This window comes from Neophocaena asiaeorientalis, unplaced genomic scaffold (genome assembly GCF_003031525.2).
Source record: "Neophocaena asiaeorientalis asiaeorientalis breed wild unplaced genomic scaffold, Neophocaena_asiaeorientalis_V1.1 scaffold582, whole genome shotgun sequence".
Classification (NCBI taxonomy): domain Eukaryota; kingdom Metazoa; phylum Chordata; class Mammalia; order Artiodactyla; family Phocoenidae; genus Neophocaena; species Neophocaena asiaeorientalis.
The window spans coordinates 523,717-547,282 of record NW_020172996.1 but is presented as its reverse complement, the minus strand read 5'-3'; the positions used below and the strand labels follow the sequence as shown (position 1 = coordinate 547,282).

General features: G+C 42.8%; 1 protein-coding gene across 2 annotated transcripts in view; it reads right to left on the bottom strand.

The window, feature by feature from the left end:
- Nucleotides 1–9,739: 9,739 nt before the first annotated feature.
- The window catches only part of LOC112397957 (zinc finger protein 211-like), a 30,397-nt gene continuing 16,570 nt past the window's right edge, over nucleotides 9,740–23,566 (bottom strand). Inside the window, exons 3-4 of one of the 2 annotated variants that reach the window (XM_024742304.1) lie at nucleotides 18,043–18,049; nucleotides 9,740–13,849 (exon numbers count right to left, since the gene is read on the bottom strand). In XM_024742304.1, coding sequence (XP_024598072.1) covers nucleotides 11,698–13,849; nucleotides 18,043–18,049 — 2,159 coding nt within the window. In that variant the 3' untranslated portion in view covers nucleotides 9,740–11,697. Of the gene's footprint in view, nucleotides 14,433–18,042; nucleotides 18,050–22,791; nucleotides 22,919–23,566 lie in introns of both variants that reach the window. The other variant, XM_024742303.1, reaches the window with a different exon arrangement.

Sequence of the window (23,566 nt, the reverse complement as noted above, 5' to 3'; positions counted from 1 at the left end):
AAGAGAGAGAGAGAGAGAGATAGAGAGAAAGGAAAGAAATATTTAGTTATAACTCTACCAAGACATGTACAAGATCTACCTGAGGGAAACTATAAAACTCTGATGAACAAATTCAAAGGACTAAATAACTGGAAAAATATTTGACATTCTAAAATAGGAAGACTCACTATTCTCAAGATGTCAGTTCTTATGAAACTCATCTATAGATTCAATGCAATCAAAATCAAAATCCCAGCGAGTTATTTTGTGGATGTAAATACACAAATCCTAAAGTTCATACAGAGAGGCAAAAGTCCGAATATAGCCAACAGGATACTGCAGAAGAACAAAGCTTGCAGACTGACACTGCTCAAATTCCAGACTTCGTATGTACAGTACTCAAGCCTGTTTGCTATTGTTGAAGGGATAGAAAAACTGATCAATGAACAGTATTGAGAATCCAGAAATATACCCATAGAAATATACTCAAATATTCGAAATACACTCATCTGTTAAATATACTTTAACAGATGAGCAAAGGAAATACAATGGAGAAAAAGGAAGTCTTTTTAATAAACATTACTGGAACAACTGAACATCATATATTAAAAAAAAAGAAAAAATCTAAACACAAACCTTACACCCTTCACAAAAAAATTATCTCAAAATGGATCATAGATGTAAATGTTAAATAAAAAAAAACTAAAAACTCAGCAAGTAAACAAAAACTCAAATACAGAATGAGCCAAACACCTTAATAGACAAGCCTCATTAAAAGAAAATGTACGTATGACAATTCAGCGTATACAAAGAGGCAAAGAAATGCAAATTAAACTCAAGAGATACCATTACATACCTATAAGAATGGCCCAAGTTGGGCTTCCCTGGTGACGCAGTGGTTAAGAATCCGCCTGCCAATGCAGGGGAAACAGGTTTGAGCCCCGGTCTGGGAAGATCCCACATGCCTCAGAGCAACTAAGCCCATGAGCCACAACTACTGGGCCCACGTGCCACAACTACTGAGGCCCATCTGCCTAGAGCCTTTGCACCACAACAAGAGAAGCCACCACTGCAACAAAGAGTAGCCCCCACTCGCCACAACTAGAGAAATCCTGCATGCAGCAACAAAGACCCAATGCAGCCAAAAATAAAATAAATGAAATAAACTTATTTAAAAAAATAAAAGAATGGCCCAAATCCAAACACTGACACAAATGCTGCCAAGGGTGTGAAGGAACAGGAATTTCATTCATTGCCCATTGAAATGCTTAATGGTACAGCCCACTTTGAAAGAGAGTTTGGCAGTTTTCTACAAAACTAAATTCTTACACATCATATAGAAATTCTACTCCTTCGTATTATAAAAAAGGAGTTCAAAACTTACATCTACACAAAAACCTTGACACAGATATTCAGAGTAGCTGTATTCATAACTGCCAAAACTTAGAAGTAGTCAAGAATTCCTTCAGCAGACAAATGGACAATCAAGATATATCAAGATACCGGGAACATTATTTAGAGCCGAAATGAAATGAGCTATCAAGTCATGAAAAGACATGCAAGGGAGTTCCTTCATGATCCAGCAGTTAGCACTCAGCACTTTCAGTGCCATGGCCCGGGTTCTGGAACTAAAATCCTGTAAGGCACGTGGCGGGGGGTTAAAAAGAAAAGAAAAACAGAAAACTTAAATGCATGTTACTAAGTGAAGGAAACCAAGATGAAAAGGCTGCATAATGTATGACTCTAATTATATGACACTCTAGAAAAGGGAAAACATATAGAGAAAGTTAAAAAAAAAATCAGTGCTTACCAAGGAGTACAAGGGAAGAAAGGATGAACAGATGGAGCACAAAGGATTGAAACACTGAAAACCATTGAAACCACTCTATAATGGGGAATGAGAATCATTAAACATTTATCAAAGCCCATAGAATGTACAATACCAAGAGTCAACTCTAATGTAAACTTCAGATTTTGAGTGATAATAATGTGTCAGTAGAGACGCATCAATTTTATTACTTGCTTGGGGGATTCCTGAGTCAATACAATACCTACTAAATTCCCGATGACATATTCAAAAAATAGAAAAACTCTTCCAAAAATTCAAATGGACTCTCAAGGGATTCCATATAGCCAAAGCAATTATGAAAAAGAACAAAGTTGAAGGACTCACACCACCTGATTTCAAACGTTACTACAAAGCTACAGTAAGCAAAATACTATGCTACTGGCATAAATACATATATACACAGCAATGGAATAGAACAGGGAGTAGCCTAAAAGTAAACCCTCATATTTATGATCAAATAACTTTTGACCAAAGGACCATTACTATTCAATAAGGGCAGCCTTTTCAATAAATGGTGCTGGGAAAACTGGATACCCGCATACACAAGAATGAAGTTGGGAACTCACCTAATACCACAAAGAAAAATTCACTCAAAATATATCAGAAGCCTTGGGACTTCTCTGGTGGTGCAGTGGTTAACACTCCACACTCCCAATGCAGGGGGCCTGGGTTCAATCCCTGGTCGAGGAACTAGATCCCACATGCGTGCCACAACTAAAAGTTTGTGAGCTGCAACTAAGGAGCCCTCAAGCCACAAGTAAGGAGCCCAGCTGCCATAAATAAGACCCAGTGCAACCAAATGAATAAATGATAAAATTTAAATATATATATATCAAATATAAGAGCTAAAACTATAAAATTCATAGAAAAAGCAAAGGGGAAAAGCTTCAAAATGTTCGATTCAGTTATGATTTCCTGACTATGACAACAAAGGCACAAGCAACAAAAGAAAAAATACAAAAACTGCACCTAATAAAAATGAACAATTTTTGTTGGATACCTTTAAGTTACACAACATTATGCATCAATTATACCTCAATAAAGCTGGGGGTGGGGGGGAAGCGGAAAAAGAGACAAACTTTTGTACATCAAATGACACTATGAACACAGTAAAAAAGCAACCATAGAATGAGAGAAAATATTTCAAAATCAGGTATACAACAAGGGATTAATATCCAGAATACATGGATAATGCCTTGAACTCAACAACCGCCAAAGAACCAACTTGATTAAAAAATGGAAAAGGGGGCTTCCCTGGTGAAGCAGTGGTTGAGAGTCCGCCTGCCGATGCAGGGGACACGGGTTCGTGCCCCGGTCCGGGAAGATCCCACATGCCGCGGAGTGGCTGGGCCCGTGAGCCATGGCCGCTGAGCCTGTGCTCCGCAATGGGTTTCCCCAAAAAAAAAAAAAAAAAAAAAAAAAAAACCTGAATTATTCTAAAGATACACCAATAAACACACCAATAAGCACAACACTATGGAAATGCAATCGAAATGAAAAAGATACACAAGTTCACATCCATTAGGATGGCTATGAAAAAAACAAAATAACACATGCTGGTGTGAATGCAGAGAAATTGGAAACTTGGAAAAAGGTTCATGGTCTGTTTCAGTAGTGACCGAGTCAGTGACAGTTGTACAGTCAGACACAAATAAATGTCAGGTTCAGGAATGAAGCAAAACTTCGGTACCATGGATTTTGACATTCGCCTGGTCAGAGAAGGCAAGCAAGGAGAGAGCTACCAGGCTGACTGCAACACTACTGACCCTGAAGCATCACCTGCAAGACTTTGGGGCAGTGTCCAGGCACTAAGGAGTAGGGAGGCACTAACCTAGCTGTAGTAACCACAGCACATAACCAAGGAATTTAACAAGGTATGCCCAGGGTCCAGATGTGAGAAACAGAGCTGTCCTTAGGTAAGAAAAGAAAAGCAGAGCCTAGGTCAGAGGATGGAGGTGGGTGTGAGAGCCTTGCCCAGCATGCTGACAAGTGCAAAGTTCTCCAGCATGACATCAAGGTACAGGTGTATCTGAAACTCGTTAAGAAGAGATCATTCCTCCCAGGAGAAGTACACGGCCACATTCTCAAAGGTCACACTGCCCTGGTAAACAGGAACAAATAAAACCATGAACAGTCTCACTCCTGAAAACCCACAATCCATCTTCTCACACATTTCCCCTACTGCCCAAAAAGATGGAGCCATTTGAGACCTGGGGTAGAAAACCTCCCTCCTCTAATCTGAAGCTCCCATTGCCTCCAAAATATACAGGCAGACATTTAAAGCAGAAATCCTGCTCTTCTGTGTTATTTCCACTAGAAAAAAAAAAGGAGACCTGCACTTACCTAAACCAACTCAGCCTCACCTTGACGCACTTCCACAACTGGTATCGAATCCAGGAGTAACCTTACACAACTCCTTCCATTTGAGGTGGAGAATGGGACCCCCTCCATAGAAACCGGCCTCCACTCAGGACCCTGAACATGGGGATCTCCAGGGTTCCCAAACCAAAGGGCTGGGAAAATGACTAGTGAAGAACCCCAAGACCCTTCCCAAATACAGAGAATGTGTGCGTGGGGTCACAACATGTGAGGGACTGCGACAACCTCTATTTAACGAAGGTGCTTCTCTGGCCCTTGGAATCTGTGGGAAAAGGCAGGCGATGGAGGAAAAGTGACCAGGGCGGTGCTCCAGGGGCACAGGCCTTCCCTGGCCCCCTGGCGGTACCAGAACGAGATAACCTCAGGCTGACTAGCAAACCTCTACTCTGCGCCTCAGTCCACAGTGATACCGCTTACCAGTTGGGACCTTGGAAAAGCCACAACTTCCTTCTGCCTCACTGTCCTCATCACCCCCCTACATTATGTTCTTCCATTGAGCAGGCTTTGGAGTATTTTTAAAACCCTAACTCAAATCATGTCCTTCCCATGCTCAAAACTTTCCACAGGGACTTCCCTCGTGGTGCAGTGGTTGAGAATCCGCCTGCCAATGCAGGGGACACACTTCAATCTCTGGTCCGGGAAGATCCCACATGTCGCGGAGCAACGAAACCCGTGCGCCACAACCACTGAGCCTGTGCTCTAGAGCCCGCGAGCCACAACTACTGAAGCCCACGTGCCTAGAGCCCGTGGCTCCTCAACAACAGAAGCCACCGCAATGAGAAGCCCACGCACCGCAAGGAAGAGTAGCCGCGGCTCGCCGCAACTAGAGAAGGCCTCCGCGCAGCAACGAAGACCCAACGCAGCAATCAATCAATGAATAAATAAATAAATGAATGAGTAAACGAATTAATTCATTCATTCATTTATAAAAAACCAACTCTCCACCGCTCCATGGGCCCAAAGAGAAAGATACAACTCTCATCTACCACTCCAGGTGCACCCTGGTCTCAAACTTTGTTCCTCCCAGAAACAGGATGGACTCCAAGTTCCGAATGCTCCTCCTTTAGTTGCGTCTACAAGGCTCACCCAGACCACATTACACTGGTGGTCAGAAACAGGGACACGACACCTGAAGGCCTCACTGTCTTGAACCAGACGTAAACAGGCGCCTCTCACGCCGACGCCGGCCGTTCGTATTTGGGTGGGGAAACGGGCAGGGGAGAACCCGAAGCACGCAGCGTTTACCTTAGCCGGGTCCCTCAGCACGGCCGCCGCCACCGAGTCCCCAAGAGGAGGGGCCCACAGCCCAGTGACCAGGTCGGGCTCGGCGTGGATACTGCACGCAGACCGCGGTCTCCCCGGCCCCGAGACCCGCCCCTGTACAGTGCGCACAAGACCTCCTTCTATGCCTTCTTGCCCCGTCAACTGACCCCCAACACCACACACCTCGACTTTCTGACGAGCTCCTCAGACTCCACAGTAATCAAAATGTCCGCCACGAAGACGGCCCTCTCCCGGAGGTTCGCCCTCCCGGAAATGCACCCTTTCTGGATTTTCATTGGATCAACCTTGCTGCCTTAACACAAGTTATCCTGGGTAATGTAGTGCAAAGGCCTCAAGGAAGCACGGGGCCCCACACCTGAATCACTTTGAAAACAGCCAAGAAGCCCCCGAGGAGCGCTGGGAAACGGCTTCTGGGGCGGGGGTGGGGTGCGGTGTGGAGGGTAGGGGGCTCCATTCTTCTTACGGGGGTGGGGAGACTTTCCGGTGAGTGTTGAGCATTTAAGGCTCTATAATGCTACTGATTGCTGAAGTGTTTGGATGTTATCTCAAACTCCACGAAGCCAACCCAAGTTGACATCCACTGGTAACAGGAAGAAAATAAACATTATCCTATTATTCTTGAAACGCATGCGGTCTGAAGCGTTAGTCATCTTGTAAACTTTGGCAAGGGACAAGAGAAAAGTAAGACAGGACCCTGACCAGGAATATGGAAAATGAGATATTGGGCAGCCCTGAAGCAGCTGGACAAGAGGGAGAGCGCTTGTTCTGGTCACGTCAGAAATGGCTCTCCTGTCTGCATAGTCAATGTCTGTGCACAGCTCAGCAAGAGATGGATCAGGCCACCCACCATGGCTGTCCTCTTGCTCTGTACATCCCTTGGTCCAGCAGTCTGATTCACCTGCACCCTACTCACATGGCTGACCTTCCATCTTAAACATAAAGCCTAATCAGCAAACACCTGGGTACCTGCCCAGGCCTCAGCTAGTGATTAATCTTTAGATCAGAAACTCTCCACTTTGATAGTGTTATCAGAGGGGATGTAAGGAGCATGCTCCTCTGCTGCTTTCCTTGATAACAATGAGCCAGCACGATGTCAATTCCCGCTAAAGCTGGTAACCTCCTTTTCCAGAAGCTAAAATTGCTGAAACATCCTGCTCGCTGCCTGCCTACCAAGATGGGGTGTCTCTCCAGGACCTTGCTTTGGATGACTTAGATCCAATATCCATTAAAACACTGATGTCTGTCACTCATTTAGCAATACATCTTGCACCTGACAGCTCTTTAGGAAGACCAATTGTCTACTTAAAAACGGCCCCCTTCCTCCAGGGCCTGCATTCTTGTCTCTTGTCTGTATACACCAGAGTCTGGCTCTGACCAAAGGCCCCTCATTCCCTGCAGGGTCCCTCCTTCAAGGCACAGAAACTGTATGCAGATGCCCAGGGGTCCATCTCTGCTGGTCAGGCCGCATTTCTACCTCCTCAGCCTCAGGAAAAAGATCAGTTCCTGTGGCTGACTGAGTGGGGATTGGTGGTGGTGGGGGCGGGTGTCTTGAGGCCAGTGTCAAGGATGCTTCCTGTCCTGGGAGACTATCTTAAGGCTGTCCAGGTGGGAGTGTGGAAGTGATGGCTCCGAGGCTGAAACCCCACATCAGGACCTCAGGGCAGGGGCGTCCTGGAGTGGACCAAGACCCTCAAGTGTGGGCCCAGGGGCCACAAATCTTTTATTTCTTCCTCATCAAAGCACACGTGGCCTCTGGGCCCTGAAGTAGGATTCAGCCAGGAAAAGGGGGATTGGTCACCGCCACGCAGCGGTGCACATCTGTGAGGGAGCAAGGCCACAGCAATGAAAAAGAAGGACTCAGCATTTGGGCAAACATTCTGGATTTTGTGTTTTGGGCCAACCCTGAGGGAGCATGGGGGACACAGCCTATGGGACCAGGGAGGAGTCCTAGCCCAGGGAAACTTCGTATAGCCCACCTTTGTGCAGTGTCACCATCTCCAGGTTTTCCCCGTGTCCCCAGGTCACCCTGCCCCCATCTGGGAGTCTGGTTCCCCTATCTCCCACCCTGGAGACCACCTAGCTCTCTTCATTTATCACTGACTCCTCTGATAGGTCACCTCAGATCACACGTGGTGCCCCTGGACTTGGTGCACATGGGCCCGCAGAGGAAAAGGCCTCAAAATGTTCCCTCTGGTACACGGGAGCAGGAAGAGACACAAGCGAACCAGCCCTTGTGGGGTGCCCATAGGACCCTCCACCCTGCACTCCTGGGCCTGAGTCCTTCTGAGAAACCCCAGCAAAAACTGGCATGAACTCAGAAACCCCAGAACCCCCAGCGTCTTCCCAATTCAGGGTGTCTGGAAAAGCAACCCCCAGAAGTGGTGAAATCCATGAAGGTAAATAGCTGCTGGAGACCAAATATCAACAATTACAGAATGGGACAGATGAAAATCACTTGGACTAGAGCACAGAAGGTTAGAACCCCTTACAAGGGAACTGGTTGTGTTTCTGCATTTCCTGTAAGAATAAACCCATAGGGGGGCCTGCTGTGCTACTAAGGAGGTGGGGCGGGGAAGAGGAGTCATTCCCTATTTCCTTTTGATCTTGATAGGTTCAGAGTAAAGTATATCAAAATAGCACACCTTAGCATACAGAATATCTTCTGTAGCTCAAGAAGATTAAGAAAACCACAGAAGTAGAAAGGTCAATATGACCTCCCCCCACCACTGAAGAGAAAATTGCCAACCAAGATTTCTATATATAGCAAATATGTCCTTCAAGAATGGATGAAACAAAACGATTTGAAATGAGAAAATTAATGCACAATTAACCTGGAAAAATGAACATTAAATGTTCTAGTCCAAAAAAAAGTTCTATTCAAGGACAATGAACAATGGATTGTAATTCCAGTTGAAAGATCAGTGATGACAAAAGGAATGATAACTGAAGAGAGAAATGCATGTGTTGATTGACATACATGTCACTAATTGTGTAAAGCATAAGTAATACTTCTTTACAGATTCAGAATGACAGAATCCCTATGCATACCTTGAAAAACATATATTCCTATGGGAAAAATTAATGTTTTAAACCCCTTATAATATGCAGAATGAAGAAAAAAATGTATTTATAACTCTGTGCTCTAATGTGTTAAATAAGTGATTTGGGGCTTAAACAATAAATAGAATAAAGGTATATATTTTCAAAGCTAGAAGTAAAGAAAATTGAATTACAAATAACTAATAAATAGAGGGTTAAAAAATTTTTAAAGGCCAACATAAAGAACAAAGGGCAGGGTAAGAAATACACAAAATAAAAAGATATATTTCAACCCAAATATATCAACAATTACATTAAATGGCTTGAAATAAATATTCAAAGTAGCTGTCAGTACTTTTGGATGGCCCTAAACTTCCTTAGCAAGGGACTTAATTTTCATCAAGTGAAGTTCGAGGGCAAGTTTTGGATTTCTATTCAAAGAATAACTAATGTTCCCTGGCAGGCTCAAACACATACAGCTACAGATACAACACGTACACACCACCACCACACAAGTCTTCCTATCCAGCCTCATCTAACCCTGGCAGGCCCAAGGAAAGCAAGGCCACACAAAACTCATCTACCCAAATAACTGTCAGGGAGCAGTCCTGCCTATTTTGTGTCCCAGGTATTGGAAACTTTGGCTGCAGTTACTCAACATAGCTGACAGCTGATTCAGAAATCTAAGAAAACAAGGTAAGCCTCTCAGGCCCACAAATGCAATGGCTCGCTCTTGAGGACTGAAGGGAAAAAAAATCATTCTCTGGGACTCACCCCATCATCTCAATTATGCACACGTCCTGCCAACTCTGCCTCCTAATGTGTCCCAGGTCATCCTATCCTCACCATCTCCAATGCCACCATCCTGGGCCGGTCCATCATCAAAGGGCTCCCAACTACACAAAAGATTCTGTCCTCTCTCCTACAGCAGTTCTTCCCTCCTAAGTTCACTCTCCACACAGAAGCCAGAGAGATTTAGAAACAAGCAGATGACCACAGTGTCTTGCTACACCCCTTCCTCAGCCTCCCAGAGTAGTACGAACAAAATCCAAAGGATATCACCATAAAGAAGTGATCAAAGGAAACACTGCCAATACTGGGAAAACAGACATCTTGTTTCCTGATATGGTACACTGAAAAGGACAAGGCAGCACTTTTGTATTATCTTGGATGGGAGCAAAACAGCAACAATAAAAACAATAAACCACATAATCTGAATCTATTTATAAGGATATCTTACTGTATACCAAGTGAGGGAAATTTACAAATTGTCATGTATTGTATAAAAGATACCAAGGGAAAACAACTTGAAGGAAATCAGAGAGATTGTGTCAGAATGGACATTAAAGAGAGATGAGAAATAAATGTAATTTGTGCAACTTTATATGGTTCTGGACTGAAAAGACTAGATATAAAGGACATAAATAGGATGCTTGAGATCAGTAGGATGGCAGTTCACTGCCTTACACTGGTATTCCCTAATATGCCAGAGGTCCTCTCTAATACAGTAAAGAAAGTGAACATATAACAATTGGAAAAGAGGAAAGCAAGCTGTCCTTAACACAGTATTTCCACAACTGTCCACCTTCACTAAAGTCCTACTCTGGATACTCTACTTTCAACCCATCCCAAGCCCCCGTTTTTCCTCAACTGTAACTTGCTCTTTTTCTCCCTTTTCATAGGAACATCTCATTCTAATATTCCATGAAATCTAATTACCTAGGTGCAGTTTCCATCAACTACAATATTGCTTCCGTAAGGACTGACTCATTTTTATGTCTTGGACATGAATATATCCCATTTACTAGAATATGCCTTACTCACAAGATTGCTGCTATATTTCTTGAGACACTGAACACATATGACAATAGACGTGTGTTCTTCATTTGCATCACTTCGGATAGTTTTTCTAACTCCATTATGTCTTCTGTCCATTTCACGATTGCTTTGCGTAGTATTGTCATTGTAACAATCTTAATTCTTCCAATGCAAGAGCACAGGATAGCTTTCCATTTCTTTATCTTCAATCTTCATCAGTGTTTTATAGTTTTTTGAATATATGTCTTTCAAGCCCTCAGTTAATTTGCTACTAGGTATTTTATTCTTTCTGATGCAATCTGAAGCAATTTTTTTTTACTTTATCTGATAGTTCGTTATTAGTGTATAGAAATGCAACAGATGTCTGTATATTTGTACTATATCCTATAGCTTTACTGAATTCTTTAATTAGTTCTAAAAGTTTTGAGGTGGACACTAGGGTTTTCTATATAAAGTATCATGTTATCTGAAAATACTGTTTTACCTCTTACCTTCCAATTTGGATGCTTTTGCTTGTCTGATTGCTGGGGCTAGGACTTCCAATACTATGTGAGATAGAAGTTTTGGGAGTGGGCATCCTTCTCTTCTTCCTGAATTTAGGAAAAAGCCTTTCAGCTTTCCACCAGTATGATGTTTGCTGTGGGTTTGTCATAAATGGCCTTTATTGAGCTATGTTCCCTCTATACCCACCTGTGTGGGTTTTCATCATGAATGGATGAATTTTGTCAAATGCTTCTTCTCTGTCTACTGAGATGATCATGTTATTTTTCAACCTTCCTTCTGTTAATGTGGTGTTCTATATTGATTAGTCTTTTCTGTCCTGGGACTGGGTCACATCCACATCCCAAGGTAGAGTCTGTTCCTCGAATTTGGCTGCCCCACGTCCACTGAAAACCTGTGGCATGGAGTTAGCAGGACCAGATCATTATCGGGTACATAAGTCGGATCATTCATAGGAAAGCCATCAATATTTGTTCCCAGTGAAACGACAGTCCTGTGAAGTCACATGCGGGGAGGAGGGGGTGTCCTAAGCAGGCCTCTTTGTGTCTGTGTGGGGGTGACAAGAGGGTGTCCGAATGGACAAAGTGTTCTTTGAGTCCCCAAAGCAGGGTAGGGAGTGAAAGAGGAGTGCTGTGACCAGACTCCTCATGGCCTGAACCAGTCAACCTAGCACTGTATCCTAAATCCCTGTCCATTGCTGGGAGTTCACAAGCAGATGACACCCCTTCTCTCACCCTGTTTCCGCTCTAGAAATGGTCCATCTGTTGCATGATGACTGCACCTGTTCCTCCCATTCTGTTACCATGTCAAACTCCTCCAAACCCCAGTGGCATCCGTATCGGCTGCATTCATAGGGCATTTTCTCCACGGTGAACTCTCTGATGATGAATTAAGCTGCACTTTTGGATAAAAGATTTACCACATTCTTTGCACTCATGAGGCCTTTCTCCAGTATGGATTTTCCTATGGGTTCTGAGGATTTGTCTTTGGCTAAAAGATTTCCCACATTCACTGCACTCATAAGGCCTTTCTCCAGTATGAACACTCTGATGATTTCGGAGGCCAGATCTAGAAGTAAAAGATTTCCTACATTCCATACACTCATAAGGCCTTTCTCCTGTGTGAACTCTCTGATGATTTTGGAGGCCAGATCTCGCAGTAAAAGATTTCCCACATTCCTTACACTCATAAGGCCTTTCTCCCGTGTGAATTCTCTGATGATTTTGGAGGCCAGCTCTCGCAGTGAAAGATTTCCCACATTCATTACACTCATAAGGCCTTTCTCCTGTGTGAACTCTCTGATGTTTAATAAGGCCAGAAATAACAATAAACAATTTCCCACATTCACTGCACTCATAAGGTCTTTCTCCAGTATGAACTCTCTGATGATTTCGGAGGCCAGACCTAGCAGTAAACGATTTCCCACATTGGCTGCACTCATAAGGCCTTTCTCCTGTGTGAACTCTCTGGTGTATAAGAAGTTGACATCTATGAATAAAGGACTTCCCACATTCACTGCACACATAAGGCCTTTCTCCTGTGTGAACTCTCTGGTGTATAAGAAGTTGACATCTATGAATAAAAGATTTCCCACATTCACTGCACACATAAGGCCTTTCTCCTGTGTGAACTCTCTGGTGTATAAGAAGTTGACATCTATGGATAAAGGATTTCCCACATTGGCTACACTCATAAGGCCTTTCTCCAGTATGAATTCTCTGATGATTTTGGAGGCCAGACCTAGCTGTAAAAGATTTCCCACATTGATTACACTCGTAAGGCCTTTCTCCTGTGTGAACTCTCTGGTGTATAAGAAGGTGACATCTATGAATAAAGGATTTTCCACATTCACTGCACTCATAAGGCCTTTCTCCTGTGTGAACTCTCTGGTGTATAAGAAGGTGACATCTATGAATAAAGGATTTTCCACATTCACTGCACTCATAAGGCCTTTCTCCTGTGTGAACTCTCTGATGATTTTGGAGTGCAGACCTAGCTGTAAAAGATTTCCCGCATTCATTGCACTCATAAGGCCTTTCTCCAGTGTGAACTCTCTGGTGTATAAGAAGTTGACATCTATGAATAAAGGATTTCCCACATTGGCTGCATTCATAAGGTCTTTCTCCAGTATGAATTCTCTGATGATTTTGGAGGCCAGACCTAGCTGTAAAAGATTTCCCACATTGGCTGCACTCATAAGGCCTTTCTCCTGTGTGAACTCTCTGGTGTATAAGAAGTTGACATCTATGGATAAAGGATTTCCCACATTGGCTGCACTCATAAGGCCTCTCTCCAGTATGAATTCTCTGATGATTTTGGAGGGCAGACCTAGCTGTAAAAGATTTCCCACATTCACTGCACTCATAAGGTCTTTCTCCTGTGTGAACTCTCTGGTGTATAAGAAGTTGACATCTATGGATAAAGGATTTCCCACATTGGCTACACTCATAAGGCCTTTCTCCAGTATGAATTCTCTGATGATTTTGCAGGACAGACCTAACTGTAAAAGATTTCCCACATTCATTGCACTCATAAGGCCTTTCTCCAGTATGAATTCTCTGATGATTTTGCAGGACAGACCTAACAGTAAAAGATTTCCCACATTCATAGCACTCATAAGGCCTTTCTCCTGTGTGAACTCTCTGGTGTATAAAAAGTTGACATCTATGGATAAAGGATTTCCCACATTCACTGCACTCATAAGGCCTTTCTCCAGTATGAACTCTCTTATGTTGAAGGAAATTGGACTTTTTGCTAAAAGATTTTCCACATTCACTGCATTCATAATGCTTTTCTCCTGTGTGAACTCTCAGATGTTGAATGAAGCTGGACCTTTGGAGAAAAGATTTAGCACATTTCTTGCATGCATAAGGCTTCTCTCCGGTGTGGATCTTCCTATGCACACTGAGGTGGTGGCTTCGGCTAAAGGATTTTCCACATTCGCTGCACTCATAAGGCTTTTCTCCAGTGTGAACTCTCTGGTGCTGCATAAGATTACAACTTTGGGTGCAGGCTTTCCCACATTTGCTGCACTCACAAAACGCATCACTAGTGATGACTCTCTCATACATATCTGTGTGGCTGGAGGATTTCCTGCCTTCTCCCCAGCTCCGATGAATTGTTCCACTGTGAAAAACAGCTTCACACTCATGACTGTTGTTTTGTTCCTTCCTGATATTAGTGGCCTGTTGCTGAAGTCCCATGTTGGTTGCTAATTTCTTCCCAATTTCACTGTACACAGAGAGATTCCCTGATGCATAGACTGTGAAGCTCTTCAGAAATGCAAGTCTCCTCACATCACATCGGAAGGGTTTCTCTCTAATGTGCTGCTTCCGGTGCTGTTGAAGGTTTGCAGTGAAATAGAACTGTTTCCCACATGCCCCACATGTGTATGCTTTCTGGCCCCTATTTGTTCCCTGCTCTTCAGCCAAGTGCAAAATGTCTCTCAAGACTGGGACGCACATCTTACAGGGCTGGGCCTTCTCAGGAGATGAACCTGCCCTGGGGGTCCTAATCTGTGATACTCCCTCCACACATATGTTCTCTTCAGAAGGTGTCTCTTCATCGACTCCACGCCAAGAACCTGAAAACAAAGACGTGATGGTGAAATTCATGTTGACGTTGGATGGGGGTGACACCATCACAACTGTATGTCTGACACATGAAAGAACCAATCCATGGGACTGTGTTCAGTAAATGGAGTTGGGGTCAAATTGAGGATGCAGCTGTTCTGCATTATTGGGACTTAAGGTCACAGAATTGACGCGGCCTCACCAAGCACAGGACACAAGGACTGGATGTGGCCCAAGGGTGAAAGGCATGTTCTACAGTTCACTCCTCTGTCAATGGCTTTCACTAGGACATCTGCTGCTGATCTGTGATACTGTGCACAAGTATATGCCCATGTACCAGAAAATCTTACTGAAACAGTAGCTGGTATTCATGGAACATTAAAGTATACCTGTCTAATGCCATTCAAAGATACCTGCACAATGTCATAAAGTACTATAGAGAAAACAATGTGAAGACTACATGAGAGAAATGGTTTAGAGAGGTGGTAGGGAATAAATCCCAAGCTGCAGTCAGAATAAAAATAAGTAGTCATAGAAATGAGAAATTGGCAGAGTACCAAGAATGGAGAAAAGACAAAAGAAGTGATTTGGAGCCACTGGCAATGGGGCTAAAACACTAATCACACAAGATATGTCCCTGATATGACTTAAAACACAGACCTGATATCAAGCCCTCTGCCAGCTGCCATTCATCTTGGCCAGACTACCTGTGAGCTCTTTTTGCTGAGACCAGAGTCATGTCCATCCCATGAAGCCCCAAGGACTCTCCATCCCCAGTTGAACAACTACATGGGACACATATGACACAAGGCCTAATGGAATGTCAGGATGGGTGAGTGGCAAATACGAACCCAGGGGAACTAAGCACACAACAAAGGAACGATATTTAAATACTACAAACAAAAACGTCAGTGGAGCCAGAGGGAAGGATGTACAGTGGATGGAGTACAAAATGCTTGGAAACAAAATGGAAACAAAATGTTAGGTGTTTTTCTCCCCACCTGTAAAACAGGGGATGGGTTAGGAATCCATCTCCCTACCTGAAAAACACTGGATGGAGTAATAGGTGTTAGGAATCCAGTCCCAACCTGAACAACAGTGGATGGAGTACAAGGTGTTATGAATCCGTCTCCCCACCTGATTTTAAGGGCCAGTGTCTCTTTTCCCGCTCTTCATTTTCCTGGTTTTTCACTTTTGGAGAGTGAGATATTTAAGGACTAAGACATTCAATCAGCCACTTATATAGAGGAATTGCAAAAGTCATAGTGCACCGCCAAGAAAGGCACAGTGAAAACCCCTTAAGTTTACAGCTCATGTTGATATCCAGGAAAGAGTCACCTGAAAACATCAAAAACAAAGAGAAGCCCATACCAGCAAACCCTTGTTAAAGTGAACAGGATCTCCAGCATTACAATATTATAAGATACAAATGCTCAGTTTTCAATGAAAAAAACTCACAAGACATACAAAGAAACAGGAATGTATGATGCAAAGGAAAATAACAAATCAACCGCAACTGTAACTTATAAACAGGTACACAAAAAATAGATGGCGAACTAAGTAGAAAGACTTAAAAACTGACTAAAGGATGTTCAAATAACTAAAAAGAAAAAAAACAGGTCTACAGAAAAAAAAGTGTTGCCTGAACAAAGTAGCAATAACAGTAAAGAGACAGAAAATATAAGTATTGTAAAAATGGAAATTTGGGAACTGCAAAGTACAATCGCTAAAAAGAAACAGGTGTACAGAAAAAAAGTGTTGCCTGAACAAAGTAGGAATAACAATAAAGAGAAAGAAAGTATAAGTATTGCAAAAAAGGAAATTTGGGAACTGAAAAGTACAATTGCTGAAGTGAAAAAAAAAAAAACACTAGAGGGATTCAGAACAGAAAAACATAGCACACTTATGGATTGATATGAATAGGAACATCCCAAAATCTAAATAAACTCCAAGCAGAATAGACTGTGAGAGCCATACTGCAGCACATTATAATAAAACTGTTGAAATGCAGAGACAAAGAATCTTGAAATCAGTGAGAGAAGTGACTCATTCCAGACAAGGGATCCCCAAGAAGGTTATCAGCACATTTCTAATCAGAAATCTGGCCAGAAAGCAGTGGGCTGACATATTTAAATTGTTGAAGGAAAATAACGTGTCAACCAATAACCCTACATCAGGGAGACATCCTTCAAAAACTAAGGAAAATTAACATATTCCAATGTAAACAAAAGCTAAAGAAGTTCTTTAACACTAGACTTGTCTTGCAGCAAATGCTAAATGGATTCTTTCAGGTGGAAATGAAAAAAAAACACTAAACGGTAATTCAAAGTTATTTGAAGAAATGATGGTCTCTGATAAAGGTAAATCCATAGAAAATTATAAAAGCTACTGTGATTTTAAGTTTATAACAGCACTTTTTCGTTTTCTACCTGATTGCAGAGAATAATGCATTTAAAGAAACTGTAGTCTCAGCTTAAACACACCACATACAAGTATGTAACTTTGTAAAATCAATACTAGAAAATAGTGGGGACAGAGCACTACAGAAGCAGAAATGTTTTTGTAATGTTATTGATGGTAAGCTGGTGTAAATTAAAATTAGTATGCTGGTAGGTTTAGGATATAAAATGTAATCCCCATGGTAACTAAAAATAATCATATAATGTACACAAAGGAAATGAACAATTAAAACATATCACTAAACAAATTTAACTAAATACAAAAAGAGAAAATAACAAAAATTAAGGAACAACAAGCTCTAAGGCATACAGAAAACAAAGAGCAAAATGACAAAAATACCTCTTATCAGTAATTGCTCTAAATGTAAATGGATTAAACACTCAAAGCAAAAGACAGACTGACAAATTTTTTAAAATGATCCACTGTATGCTGTTGACAAAAGTCAATTAAATTGAAAATGAAAGGTTAGAAAAAGATATTTCATGCAAATAGTAACCAAAATAACACAGGGGTGGCTATTATTCATATCAAACGATAAAGAAGTCTAGGGACTTCCCGGGTGATGCAGTGGTTGGGAATCTGCCTGCCAATGTAGGGGACATAGGTTCAATCCCTTGTCTGGGAAGATCCCACATGCCATGGAGCAACTAAGCCCATGTATCACAACTACTGAGCCCACGTGCCATAACTACTCAAGCCCACATGTCTAGAGCCTGTGCTCTGCAATGATAAGCCACTACAATGAAAAGCCTGCATGCCACAATGAAGACCCAACGCAGCCAAAAATAAATACATAAAATAAATAAATTTTTAAAAAGGGTTTCCCTCGTGGCACAGTGGTTGAGAGTCCACCTGCCGATGCAGGGGACATGGGTTCATGCCCTGGTCCGGGAAGATTCCACATGCTGTGGAGCAGCTGGGCCCATGAGCCATGGCCGCTGAGCCTGCATGTCTGGAGCCTGTGCTCCACAATGGGAGAGGCGACAACAGTGAGAGGCCCGCGTACTGCAAAAAAAAAAAAAAAACACAAAAAAAAGACCCAACGCAGCCAAACATAAATAAAAAATAAAAATATATATTTAAACACCTCATAATAGACAAAAGATATAAAGCAAAACCTGAACTGAAAAGAGAAACATTTCTACTATAGTATGGGGACACTTCAATGCTCTGCTCTCAGCAATAGACAAGAACAATAGTTTAAATTAGATAAAGATCATACAAACTGTCCTCTCCAACTGAAACAGATTGAAGATAGAGATCAATCACATATGGAAAACAAATATCCACAAATTTCTGGAAATCAAACAACATGCTTTGAAACAGGTCCATGAAAAAAAAACACACAGGAAACCAGAAAATACTTAAGAGACTAAAGAAAACAATAATATAACATACTAAAACTTATAGGATGCCACAAAAGCAGTACTAAGGAGAAAATTTACATCTATAAATGCTTACATATAAACAAAGAAATATCATCAATCAACAACATACCTTTACAACTTGAGGAACTACAAAACAAACTAAACAAAGCCTTCTGAAAAAAGAAATGAAGATTAGAAAAACAAAATTGTCAGAACATTCTGTTCTTAACAAAGCCTGCCCTCAGTAGAAACTACTTAACCAGAGCCAAACCTACTGTCATTTTATCAGAGCCTAACTTACCTGGGAAAGAGGAAATACCCAACTACAGCCCCCAATACCCATCCTGTCCCAACTAAGGGAGGGAAAATTAAATTGAGAAGAAGTTGTGAAGTTCAGGATCCAGACACACAGGCTCATTAAAAGATTGAAAATTAAATATAATATGAATGCTAACAGCAACATGCATGCTTCCGCTCTCCACATCTTACCAACACATCAATAAAGGCCTATCTACAATGGTTCCTTTTAGGGAATACATCATGCCAGTTACAAAGAAAAAAATTACAGGGCCAACTAAAAGGCCAAAAAACAAATTTTGAAAAGGCAAAGGAAGCTTCAAAACCAGAATCAGATATCACAGGGAGGGACTTCTCTAGGGATCCAGCGGTTAAGTCTCCACAGTTCCACTGTAGGGGGCACTGGTTCAATCCCTGGTAATGGAACTAAGATCTTGCATGCTGGGAAGGGAAGGGAAGGGAAGGGAGGGGAGGGGAGGAAGAAAGGAGGGAGGGAGGGAGGGATATCACAGGGCTGTTGGAATGATCAAATTGGTAATGTAAAACAATTATGATTAATATGCTAATTAATGCCTGCTAATGGATAAAGCAGACAGCATACAAGCCAAGAAAGGCAATGAAAGCAGAGATGAAAATTCTAATAAAGAACCAAAAGGAAATGCTAGAGATCAAAAAGAAGAGAAGAGGAATGAAGAATGAATAGGATGGGCTTATTAAGACTGAACACAACTCAGGAAAGAATCTCTCAGCTTGAGGTTCTTGTAGTAGAAACTTCTAAAACTGAAAAACAAAGAGAAAAAGGACTAAAGAAAAGAATATTTAAAAACTGTGTAACACCTGCAAATGCTTTAACATACATATATAGAAACATCAAAAGAAAAAAAGAATAAGGAATAGAAAAAATATTTGAAGCAATAATCATGGAGAATTTCCACCAAATTAATGTCAGACACCAACCCACAGATCCAGGAAGCTCAGAGAACATCAAGCAGGTTTAATGCCAAAAAACTACACCTAAGCTGGGGCTTCCCTGGTGGCACAGTGATTAAGAACCCACCTGCCTATGCAGGGGACACAGGTTCAAGCCCTGGTCCAGGAAGATCCCACATGCTGTGGAGCAACTAAGCCTGTGTGCCACAACTACTGAGCCTGCACTCTAGACCCCACAAGCCACAACTACTGAGCCCACATGCCACAACTACTGAAGCCTGCGAACCTACAGCCCACGCTCCACAAGAGAAGCCATGACAATGAGAAGCCCGCACACCACAATGAAGAGTAGCCTCCACTCACCGCAACTAGAGAGAGCCTGTGCACAGAAATGAAGACCCAACACAGCCATAAGTAAATAAATAAATAAATTTATTTTAAAAAACAACAACAAAACTACACCTAAGCATATCACATTCAAATACAGAAGAAAAAAAAAAAAAATCCCAAAAGAAACCAGAGGAATAAACACTTTAGTCATGGGGAAGCAACAAAAAGAATAACATCTGAATTTTCAGAAATCATGCAAACAAGAGAAAGGAGTGAAACGTTTAAAGCTTGGCAGGGGTGGGGTTGGGGGGTGGCCAATGTCAGCCTAGAATTCAGAATGCAATAAAATTACTCTTCAACAGTGATGGTGAAATAAACATGTTCTTAGATGTACAAAAATCATGGGAATTCGTTTAAAAAAAGTTCTTTAGAGAGGTGGAAAATAATAAAGATCAGAAATTTGGGTTTCAGAGAAAGGATGAGCACTGTAGAATTTTAAAAGTTTCACTGACATATAATTGATGTGAAACATTGTATTTGTTTAAGCTGTACAACATAATTTGATATGTGTATATGTTGTGCAATGATTACAATAAGTTTAGTTAACACCACAATACAATTTTTTTCCTCTGATGAGAACTTTTAGGATTTACTCTCTTAGCAAATTTGAAATACACCATACAGTATAATTAACTATAATCACTAAGCTATGCATTACATCCCCAGGACTTATTCACGTTACAACTAGAAGTCTGTAGCTTCTGACACCATTCACGCATTTCATCTAACCCTGTTCACCCATCCCCTACTCCGGCAACCACTAATTTCTGTGCTGTCTCTGAGTTTGGGGTGTGTGTGTGTCTTTTTCTTTAAAGATTCCAGGGACTTCCCCAGTTGTCCAGTGGTAAAGAATGCACCTTCCAATGCAGGGGATGCAGGTTCGATTCCCTGGTCGGGAAACTAAGATCTGACATTCTGTGGGAAAACTAAGCACACACGCCACAACTACTGAGCTCACGCACCTCAACTAGAGACTGCGTGCCACAACTATAGAGCCCACAAACCCTGGAGCCTGCGCACCACATCTAGAGAAGAGAAAAACCTGCACACAACTAGAGAGAAGCCTGCGCCACAACGAAGAGCCTGAGCATCCCAACGAAAGATCCCACATGCCTTGATGAAGATCCTGCATGCTGCAACTAAGACTCGTCGCACCCAAAAGGAAAAGATTCCCCATGTATGTGTAATTATGGAGTACAACTGACTCTTGAACAACATGGGTTAGAACTGCATGGGTCCACTTACACATGGTTACGTTTAATTAAATAAACACAGCACCACGTGATCAGTAGTTGAATGAATCCACAAATGCAAAACTTCAGAATCACAGGGCTGACTGTGAAACTTCATCATCTGCAGATTTCAGTATATGCAGGGGCTCCTGGAATCAATCCTCTCTGGAAACTGGCAAACAACTGTATTTGTCTTTCCCTGTCAGACTTATTTCACTTAGCATAATGCCCTCAAGGTCCATCCATGTTATTAAAGATGGCAGGATTTCTTTTTTAATGGTTGAACAATATTGAATAGTGTTCCACATACAGCACATTTGTTACCCATTCATCCATCAATGGACACTTAGGTTCTTTGCATGTCTCGGATAGTATAAATAATGCTGCAATAAACAGAGAGTACAGATATCTTGTTTTTTTTAAATAAATTTATTTATTTTTGGCTGCTTTGGGTCTTTGTTGCTGCACGTGGGCTTTCTCTAGTTGTGGCGAGCAGGGGCTACTCTTTGTTGTGGTGCATGGGCTTCTCATTGCAGTGGTTCCTCTTGTTGCAGAGCACGGGCTCTAGAGCACAGGCTCAGTAGTTGTGACACATGGGATTAGTTGCTCCACAGCATGGGGGATCTTCCCAGACCAGGGCTCGAACCTGTGTCCCCTGCATTGGCAGGTGGATTCTTTTTTTTTTTTCTTTTTTTGCGGTACGCAGACCTCTCACCGCTGGGGCCTCTCCCGTTGCAGAGCACAGGCTCCGGATGTGCAGGCTCAGCGGCCATGACTCACGGGCCCAGCCGCTCCGCGGCATGTGGGATCTTCCCGGTCCAGGGCACGAACCCGTGTCCCCTGCATCGGCAGGCGGACTCTCAACCACTGCGCCACCAGGGAAGCCCCTGGCAGGTGGATTCTTAACCACTGTGCCATCAGGGAAGTCCCCAGATATCTTTTTGATATGATTTCACACCCTTTGGATAAACACACAGAGGTGGAATTGCTGGATCATACTGTAGTTCCTTATTTAATATTTTAAGGACTTCCCTGTGGTGCAGTGGTTAAGAACCTGCCTGTCAATGCAGGGGACATGGGTTCGATCCCTGCACCGGGAAGATCCCACATGCCGCGGAGCAACTAAGCCCATGCACCGCCAACTACTGATCCTGTGCTATAGAGCCTGCACGCCAAAAATACTGAAGCTCACAGGCCTAGAACCCATGCTCTGCAACGAGAAGCCACTGCAATGAGAAGCCCATGCACCACAAAGAAGAGTAGCTCTCACTCGGCTCAACTAGAGAAAGCCCACATGCAATGAAGACCCAATGTAGCCATAAATAAATAAATAGATAGATAGACAGACAGACAGATAAATAAATAAATACTGTCGGGTGCAGAAATGGAGCAAACTTTGGATAGTATGGATCCGTACCCTCACTTAGCCCAAGAGAGGGCAAGCAAGGAGGGATCTCTAAAGCGGACTGCAACACTGATGAACCTGAATGGTCACCTGCAAGACTTTGGGGCTACAAGTTTCATGGCACTAAGGAGTAGGGATGAACTCTGCCTAGCCATTGTAACAGCAGCACATAACTTTAAGAAGAAAGCAGTGCCCATGGTCCAGATGTGAGAAGGACAGAACTACCCTTGGGGAAAAGAAGAAAGGCAGAGCCTATCTCAGAGGATGGGGATGGGTGTGAGGGCCTTACCCAGCATGCAGACAAGGGCAAAGTTCTCCAGCATGACATCAAGGTACAGGTGTATCTGAACCTCATCAAGAAGACACCATTCCTCGCAGGAGAAGTACACGGCCACATCCTCAAAGGTCACACTGCCCTGGTATAACAGGAACAAATATAACCATGAACAGTCTCATTCCTGAAAACCCACAGTCCATCTTCCCACACATTTCCCCTACCGCCCAACCAGATGGAGCCTCTCAAGACCTGGGGAAGAGAACCTCCCTCCTTTGATCTGAAACTCCCATTGCCTCCAGAATACACAGGCAGTCATTTCAAGTCTAACTCCAGTTCTTCCCTGTTTATTTCCATCAGAAAAAAGGAGACCTGGACTTACCTAAACAAGCTCAGCCTCACCTCAAAACACTGCCACAGGGACTTCCCTCGTGGTCCAATGGTTAAGGCTACGAGTTTCCACTTCAGCGGGCACAGGTTCAATCCCTGGTGGGAGAACTAAGGATCCCGCATGCCGTGTGGTGGGGCCAAAAATAACATTAAAAAACACCGCCGGGCTTCCCTGGTGGCGCAGTGGTTGAAAGTCCGCCTGCCGATGCAGGGGACACGGGTTCGTGCCCCGGTCCGGGAAGATCCCACATGCCCCCGAGCGGCTGCGCCCGTAAGCCATGGCCGCTGAGCCTGCGCGTCCGGAGCCTGTTGCTCCGCAACGGGAGAGGCCACAACAGTGAGAGGCCCGCGTACCGCAAAAAGAAAAAAAAAAAAAAAAAAAAAAAACCACTACCAAAAC